General features: G+C 37.4%; 1 protein-coding gene across 1 annotated transcript in view; it reads right to left on the bottom strand.

Moving 5' to 3' along the window:
• CUL5 (cullin 5) overlaps positions 1-9,540 on the bottom strand; it is a gene marked incomplete at its 5' end in the record, with an annotated part of 70,647 nt that overhangs the window by 24,834 nt on the left and 36,273 nt on the right. The window contains 2 exons of the mRNA XM_006753145.1: positions 8,566-8,646; positions 8,729-8,874. Of these exons, the coding sequence (XP_006753208.1) occupies positions 8,566-8,646; positions 8,729-8,874 (227 nt within the window). The remainder of the gene's footprint in view (positions 1-8,565; positions 8,647-8,728; positions 8,875-9,540) is intronic.

The following is a 9,540-nucleotide window of genomic DNA, read 5'->3' as shown; positions in this document are numbered from 1 at the left end:
CGCGAAGCATGTCCGACTGCAGCTTAGGCCTGCTCCCCGCTTGCAAGTGGACATCCCCCAAGGGCTCCTGGGCTGCCAGAGGGATGTCTGACTGCCAGCTTAGGCCCAATCCCTGGGAAGCGGGCCTAAGCCAGCAGGTGGTCATCCCCCGAGGGGTCCCAGACTGGGAGAGGGTACAGGCCGGGCTGAGGGACCCTCCCGAGTACACAAATTTTTGTGCACTGGGCCTCTAGTTTAACATATGGGGAAGTAAGCTTAGAGAGGCTAAGTAACTTGCAAATGCTGTAGAGTTACTTTATAAGGTCTTCAGCTGTAATATGAGATCAGGTACAGGACTCCACAGCCTACAATTTTTGTTACTACATTAACAGAGCAAATATATACTTAGTAATGACTGTATGCTCAGAACTGAGTTAAGTGTTATAAGGAATATAGAAGTATAAAACATGCTTTATATCCTCAATGATTTTTCAATCCAGTAGAGAAATATAATTACATATCTAAAAATGTGTGCATACTTCATATATAATAGAAGCATATCAAAAGAAGTTCGACTTCATTAATAAAGCAAAGAAGTGAAAATATATCCATCATTATGACACTACAAACTTCGTAAGAACAGAGACTGTTTTGCCCATTGCTATATATACATGGCCTCACACACAGTTGGTGTTTCATAAAATAACACAACAAAGCAGTCTATAATATGCTATGAAATCAATAAATAGAGACAGTGTGAAATCAAATAAAAGAAAATTTATGAAAGCTAGAGAATTTGGGGTAACTTTATTGTATAATGGGCTATAAGGATTCTGAAGGATTTAATAGGCAGAAAAATAGTAAGTAAAACATTTTAAAAAGAAGAAACATTACTCAGAAATGAATCCAAGAAAAAAAATGAATACTAGTAAAATAAGGTATATGAACAAGTAGGATGACTACTGGAGTAGGATGACTCTTACAGGACAGCATCAAGTTAGAAAAATAGTTTAGCGCCAAATTATGAAGGGTCTTGAAAATCAGAGATAGGAAATAATAATACCACAGCTTTAAAAAAATCATTATTTTAAAAAATCCTCATCCAAGGAAATGTTTTGATTGATTTTAGAGAGAGGGGAAGGGAGAAGAAGAGGGAGAGAGAGAGAAAAATCGATGTGAGAGAAACATCAATTGGTTGCCTCCTGTATATGTCCTGACTGGAGATCAAACCCAAAACCTGGGTATAACCTGACTGAGAACTAAACCCGAGACAATTCGGTGCATGGAACGATGCTCCACCAACTGAGCCATATTGGCTAGGGCTTTTTTTAGAACAAAGAGGGAGAGAGAGAGAAAGAAAGAGGGAGAGAGAACTTAAGAGAAATATCAATCAGGTTGTCTTCCGTATGTGCCCGGCCCTACCTACGTATGTGCCCTGACTTGGAATCCAATCAGCAACCTTTTGGTGCATGGGATGATGCTCCAATAAACTGAGTATGCCTGATCTATTTGGGGCCCGGGGTTTGGAAAAACAGATCTTGGTGCACATTTTGATCCTTTCCAACGGAACTCAGTCCCAGCAGAAGGAGCCACAAGCTGTGGATTGCTGATAGCTCCAAACAGGGTACTCAGGGGTGGGGCACAGGGGCAGATTATAAGGGGTCAATGGGAGAAAAAAGGGGACATTTGTAATACTTACAACAATAAAGATTTAAAATTAAAAAAATATATAAGTATATAAAGGACATTCCAGGAAGTATTATTTGTAAGAAATATAGTATCACTAGAGGCCTGGTGCATGAAATGGAATTTGTGCACTTGGCGGGGTTGGGGGTGGGGGCTCCCTCAGCCCAGCCTGCACCCTCTCACAGTCTGGGAGCCCTCAGAGGATGTCTGACTAAGCTGTCAGTCGGACAACCTTAGTGCTGCTACAGAGGTGGGAGAGACTCCCACCACCACCGCTGCACTTGCCAGCCAAGCAAGCGCAGCGCTCCTCCTGTGGGAGTGCACTAACCACCAGGGGGCAGCTCCTGCATTGAGCATCTGCCCTCTGGTGGTCAGTGCGCATCATAGCGACCAGTCATTCCTCTGGTTGGTCAATTTGCATATTAGCCTTTTGTTATATAGAATGATGAATAATAAAGTGCCCATAATTAGAGGATTGGCTAGGTATATTAACACATACATACACGTATGATAAAAAATATACAGGTATTAAAAATGTTATACTATAGAAGGATTTAGAGCAGGGGTGGGCAAACTTTTTGACTCGAGGGCCACAATGGGTTCTTAAACTGGACCGGAGGGCCGGAACAAAAGCATGGATGGAGTGTTTGTGTGAACTAATATAAATTCAAAGTAAACATCATTACATAAAAGGGTCCGGTTTTTTTTTTTTTTTTTTGGTTTTATTCATTTCAAACGGGCTGGATCCGGCCCGCGGGCCGTAGTTTGCCCATGGCTGGTTTAGAGTAAGCATGTTAAACTCGCGGTCAAGGCATGTGGCCTACTGGCCATGAGTTTGATATGCTTGGTTTGGAGTAAAAATGCATGATGTCATACATTTTTTTAAAAAAATGCTAGAGGAAAGAAAGAAAAAGGAAGGAAAGGTAGGAAGAAGAAAAGAGGGATCAACTAAGCAAATATGACAAAATGATGAACATTATTAAATCTGGGGGCTGGGTATGGTGGGCTGGATTCATTATATTATTTTTCTCAACTTTTATAAATATTTTAAAACTTTTATATCAAAGCTTTTCTTTAAAAAAAAAAGATTATAGTATAGATCCCTATGTGTTGAAAAATCTTTAGAACTCTATTCTATGTTGGCAAAAAGAAGGAAGGTTGCTTACAGTGTTCTCTCTTTATTTCAAATGAGTTTTATTTTAACAAGAGGGTAAGTTTTTGGAGGACAGAGACCATGTTATTCCTCTTTTGTATTTCTTCCCCATCATTTTCAAAGTACTATATACAGTCAACCCTGAATATATTCTTGTTATTTGAAAAATACATCTTGAATGAAAGGACAGTGATAAGCCATCTCTCTCACCTTGTATTCCCTTTCTGTCTCATTTCGCTAGCTTCCGTGAAGAAAAAAACTTTTTGCCATATGCCATCACTCCTATATTTTGCCTGAGATGAGCACAACTTCTAAATCCAAAGCAATCTCTCCCCAGAGGTCTGCAAGGTGAAACACTTTAACTACCAATGTGCTTGATGATTTACCTTCCTCTATAGCAAAACTCTTCAAAGATGATGCCTGCCATAAAACACCGCAGGCACTCAGTAACTGTCGAAAATGAAAGGTGGGAGAGGCAGGCTAAGTGATACAGTAGTCTTCTCTTAGTGGTATTCAATTTCAACAATTAGTTCTACTTCACTGAAATTTAGTAAGAAGCAACAAGAACAGTTCTGATTTCCATTAGTCATGTAATTCTGTATAAGTAATAATTTGCTTTGCCTCAGGTATAAAATAGAAGTTTGAACTAAAAATTATCCTATGTTTCTCCACTTTAAGATTCTACTTTTTCATTATCAACTAGGTATTTAACCATACACAGATATCTGTGATGTATTCAAGAATCAATTTATTCCATGTGTGGGAGGTTATTCTCAAAATTAATTTCTCTTGGATTTTCTAGCTTGGTTTAGATCTATTTCCCTCCCTCCCTCCCTCCCTCCCTCCCTCCCTTTTTCCATTTTAAGTAGTGGTGCTTGCTTCATTTCTAAACTAGTTACACAAGTAACCCTTTAAACAGAACAATGAATAGTCAGACTAATTCACCTTAACTTTTTGGATATCACCTTTAATATACTAAAATATTCAAGATTAACAACTACCCACTTTAAAGACAATAATTTATGACTATGACCTAGTTCTGAGTTTTATCAATGTTTTTTACAGACAGTAAACTAATTTCTGTCTTAGAATCAGTAAGCAACTTTCTCCAAACCAGAGCCCTAACAGTAAAAACTACCATGGCAGACACAGTGCTTAAATGTTTTCTATACAGTTATTTTATTACACTCTGATAACATAAGTGGGTATTAGCCCATTGTACAGTTGGGAAAACAAGGATTACAGAGGTTGAATAATTTGCCAAAGGGCACACAGCTGGTATAATGACAAGAGTGGAATTCAAATTCTCACCTAGTTCCATATGAATGCCCTGACCACTGTAACACACTGTCTCTGACTCCCCACGAGTGCCCAGTCCTTTTGAGGAGATGTTTGTCACCACCAGTAACTCTCTATGCCACTGCTCTGCCATATAAACCACCCATTGTACTCCAGGGTCACTCCTAAGACAGGAACCGGGTCTATCTTACTATTCCCAACTAGCACAAGGCCTGACATAGTTTAGGTGCATAATAAATACTGAGTGCTCTCAGGAACTCCAAGGTATGTTGGACTATCACCTAAAATATTAATGGCCATAGAAAAAATTTATTTTGGTTTAAAATTTTTTCCTTGGTCTTTTCTTACTATTGTGCGTCTCTTTTTGCTGTCAATAATGCCTCTTCAGGAACACAGCTCTGAAGCCTCTTGCCCCATTTCACTAACATACTGCTGATCTTTTGCTCCAGACCCATCCAAAGATAATCAAGCTTATTAGAATTGCATGTCTACTGGAAGTGGATCTGAGTGGTGCTAAGTTGCTCTCCTATAAGGTAAAGTAGAAGAGCCTGATAATATTCTTAAGGGAAGAATAAGAGTATACTCACTTAATATAATAAAAATGCATACATCATGCCAAAAAAACACCACCATGCATAATGGTGAAAATTTAGAAGCATTCCCATCAAAGATTAGAAGACAAGGATCTAGAAATTATTAACATTTTTCTAAAATTAGCCATTTAATATTAGACGGATTTAATTCACTGAAGGAAATAGAAGGTATTAATATTAGAAAAGAAGAAGCAACATCATTTACAAATGACAATTAGATGCTTGGAATAAACCAAAAGAATGAAATAACACTCTTAAAAACCACGAAAACATCAGTTAGCTGCTAAGCACTTTATGAGCACTTGAAAGGTACATCTGGCTTCCATTAGGCCTGGCATCACAACTGGGTACTACCTAGGTGAGGCTTGCTCTATTACACAGAATACAGTCCAGAAACTTTTTTTCTGCATATACTGAAAACTAATCAGGCTTAGAAGAGTGACTCAGGCTAACTAAATTTAAAGAAGGTGAATCATAAACCATAATAATTTTCTAGTTGTTAGAGGAAAATACACGTGCCAAAAATGTACCTACTTTAATCTTAAATTCTGCTGTGCATTTCTGTGTAGCCCCATATGACTGACCATATAACTGTCCTCCATTAATAAGAATAGCCTAACAGATAAGTATAGGCAAAATTAGTATCAATAAAGATATAGCATAACGTGTTCTGATGACTGAAAATTCCTCTAAGAGAAAATTTAGGACAATAAGTCTGTTGCCAATAGTTTTTAGTATAGGAAGTGGCTTGTTTTTTACTAGTTGTTCAAATAATAGTGTTTACACTTTATATATATATATGTATAAATATTTTTATTGATAGCAGAGAGGAAGGGAGAGGGAGAGAGATAAAAACATCAATGATTAGAGAGACTCACTGATAGGCTGCCTCCTGCATGCTTCCCACCGGGGATCGAGCCTGTAACCTGGGCATGTGCCCTTGACCAGAATTGAACCCGGGACCCTTTAGTCCACAGGCCGATGCTCCATCCACTAAGCCAAACCAGCTACAGCTACACCTTATTTATATTAAACTAGAGGCCCGATGCATGAAATTCGTGTAAAGGGCTCAGCCCTCGCAGCCCCAGCTTCATCCAGACGGTAGTCCAGACGGTCATTCTGCTGTTTGCTCTAATTAGCATATTAGCTCTTTAATATATAGGATTACTAGTAGAACCTAGGACAGTGATGGTGAACCCATGATACGTGTGTCAGAGGTGACATGTGAACTCATTTTTTGGTTGATTTTTCTTTGTCAAATGGCATTTAAATATATAAAATAAATATCAAAAATATAAGTCTTTGTTTTACTATGGTTGCAGATATCAAAAAATTTCTATATGTGACACGGCACCAGCATTAAGTTAGGGTTTTTCAAAATGCTGACATGCTGAGCTCAAAAGGTTCGCCATCACTGACCTAGGACTTGCGTGATTTTTTGTTTTCTGTTCCTTCCAGTACATCATTCTAACACATTATTTCTCTTTGAAAACAAAAAATGTAAATTAACAAACATTATAGTAAATATTATGTATATATTATAACGGCTTTACTTCAGTGAGGTATATAATATAGTAATACATCTGCATTAAGTCTTAAATTCCCAATGTCATAATTAATTCTAAAGTTCTGGTGCTTAATGTCTTCTCTACACCAAATTTTGCTATAATCTATGTTGTTAAAAGTTAGGAGATGATAATCTTTGAAGAAAGAGATAGTAACCGCCCTTTATAGGGTAGAAGGTTTATTTGGAAGCGATCTATATTTCATTTAGTGTCTTTGTTGAAAAATAACAAAAAGATTTATCTTTAAATTCTAGCATCATTTAGCTGGTGAGATGCTCACACTATTTGGTAACTGTGGAAGAGCAAATTCACATCTCCTAGTTCAAGTGTTTTCCGCGCTCACGTGCTTGTTCATGTGTGTATGTGTGTTAAAAGTACAAAGGGAGAGCCCGGGCGAGTGTGCTCAGCGGTTAAAGCATCGGCCCGAAGACCGGAGCTTTGCGGGTTCAATTCCTGGTCAAGGGCACAAACCTGGGTTTCAGGTTGAATCCCTGGGCTGGTTGGGGCATGTGCAGGAAGCAACTAATCGGTGTGTCTCTCTTTCACTGATGTTTCTCTCTCTCACCCCCCTCCCTTCCACTCTCTCTAAAAATCAATGGGAAAAATATCCTCTGGTGAGGATTAACAAAACAGACAAATAAATAAAGTAGAAAGGGAGATTTAACTGTTCTTTCAGGCTGTCATGTGTATTTGATTATCTCTACCTTTCTCATTCTGTTTTTCTTGCTGCCTCTGATTCTCAGTCAGACCATTGTAAACAATATGTAATTATATATGTGTTTTCCAATGGTCTTAGGCGACCCCTGTGAAAGGGTCGTTCGACTCCCAAAGGGGTCGCAACCCACAGGTTGAGAATCGCTGCTCTAACTGAACTCATCTTTCTCCCTTACTACTAGGATTTATTCTTATACCTGGTCTCTGTAGCAATTCTCCCAAGCCAAAACCTCAGAAATAAAGGGACTGAATTCTGTCCAATATCTAGCCCCACCCATAGGATACAACATTCCACCACTGGCAGTCTTTACATGATCCTTTCCTTCCCATTGCTATAACCCTACTTGGTACTACAAATACCTTCTTGAATTACTGTAAAAACCCTCTTACTCCCGATTCCCAGCTCTTCCCCACTTCAATTGAACTTTCATACTGTCACTACATTAATCTTCCCAAGGGATAACTCTGACATGGCAAACTTATTTAACAAACATTCAATGGCCTTCCCTGCCTTCTGAATGAAGCCCTAGCCAGCTTTAAATTTCTATAGAAAACTTCTATAAAACAACCATATGCTAGTTAGCCTCCCTTCCTGGCCAATAGCAAAGTTATTTTAACCTTTGAAAAGGAAATATACTGCACATTATGAAAAGCAATACAAAACAAAAACAAGGGAGGTAAAAGATCCAACCCAACCCAACCCAACCCAAATCCTGAACAAAGAATAAACATGACTACCATTCAAGATGAAAGAAGCCAAAGGAAAGTCAGAAGGAAAAAAAAATCAGTTGAAAATGTTTGGTTGTAGGCAAACTGAAATGTTACTTCTTTGAATGTAAATCTAAACCCAATTCCCAGGCTCCATAGGCTGAAAGGAACTGGAGGAAATATTATTGCTATATTTTCCTTATTAAAGTACAATAAAGTCATTCTCCATGTAAGAGAAAACACCCAGAACAGATATTGTAGCATAGCTACTACCTCAGATCAGTTTTTTTAAAATGAGGAGCATACAATATAAATTAAATGAAACAATATAAAAGACTGGTGTTCACTTATCAAATAGTATTTTATCTCATGACAAGATGAAGTTTGAAAACATCCTCCCATAAGAAGAGGAACTATCCCGCAGCAGCAATGATTCAGTACTCACTAATTCAGTGTTGACAGCCATTTTATAGAACATAATCTCTGCGAATAATGAGAATCAAATGTATCTTTGGGGAGCATATTTTACTTGCCACATGAAAGTCACTAAAAGGGTTAACTTTAGATATGCATAACACATAATAAAAGAGACTGATTAAAAAGTGAGTACATTTAATATGGCACAAAGTCTAGAGCAAGGATGGCAAATACACTTTATCTTTCATGTAAGCTCTGAAAACCAATGTGTTCTCAATAAGGTGTCTATTAAAGCTGTGCTCTGTCTCACTGCGAAAGTACTATAATCAATTAGTAATGTTGGTCAGAGACAGAGAAAGGATAAGCCATGTTACGTGTATTATATATTTGCCATCCCTGGCTACTGTACTTCAAATAATCCCATAGAATATACAGTTAAAAAACTACTTACTGCTTCAACAGAGTTACATTCCCGTCTTGTTTCTAAATAACGTAGTGCTCGTTTTTCTTCTTCTTTTAATTTAGCATCTGCCTGTCCAGAGGCAAAATAGCAATCATTTTAAGAATATCAAGAGAATAGCTCAAATTAGCACTTATACTAAGTTCTGACTTACATATTTCATATAATTCTGTACACCATTTTGTTGTAAATATGAGGGTGCCTGTGTTCTATAAAATCTCTCTGTTGAATCCAAGTACGCCTTCTCAAAATTGTCCCTATAAATTTGAAGCTTATCCTCAGGATTAGAACAAAGGTTAACTGAAAAACAGAAAATAAAATTTTACTCTAATTATGATTAATATCAGTATTTTGAGTAAGATAAATGAAATAACAAATAAGGAGGAGTCATTATGTATAAGGGACTGACAATGCTCAAGAGAACATAAAAATATATGGGACAAAACCTTCTCTATAAAAAACTTAAAAGTTAACAGCACAAAGCAGTAAAGCAACAAACAGCATAGAGAACATGATATTTTATTCTGAATAGGAAAGACACGGACTTCTAACTGGATCAAGACACCATTCACAAAAGAGATGAGATTTGAAATGGGTTTTAAGGAATAAACTAGGATTTACATAGCTAGATCTATCTAAAGTAAGTAAAAAAAATGTTTTGAAGTAGAAAAGCACAAGGTCAAGTCAAAGTATAATGACTAGATTGTCTGAGTAGATTGTAAGGTTAACAGAAGGTAAGGGTAAATGGTTGTGGAGAGCCTCAGATCTCAGGCTAAGTAACCTGAATTAAGTATGGTGTACCACTAAGTGGATAAGGAAAATAGCAATAAAATAGTACTTAAAATTAATCTTGTGAACAGGATATGGGTAAAATGATAACAATATGATCCATATAAGAAGACTATTTCAAAATTCCCCAGAAGTAAAGTTTAGAGAAGTTCAAACTGACGGCAGGTGAAATAAAAA

Source organism: Myotis davidii, unplaced genomic scaffold, assembly GCF_000327345.1.
Source record: "Myotis davidii unplaced genomic scaffold, ASM32734v1 scaffold1491, whole genome shotgun sequence".
Classification (NCBI taxonomy): domain Eukaryota; kingdom Metazoa; phylum Chordata; class Mammalia; order Chiroptera; family Vespertilionidae; genus Myotis; species Myotis davidii.
This window is presented reverse-complemented; position numbering and strand designations above follow the sequence as displayed.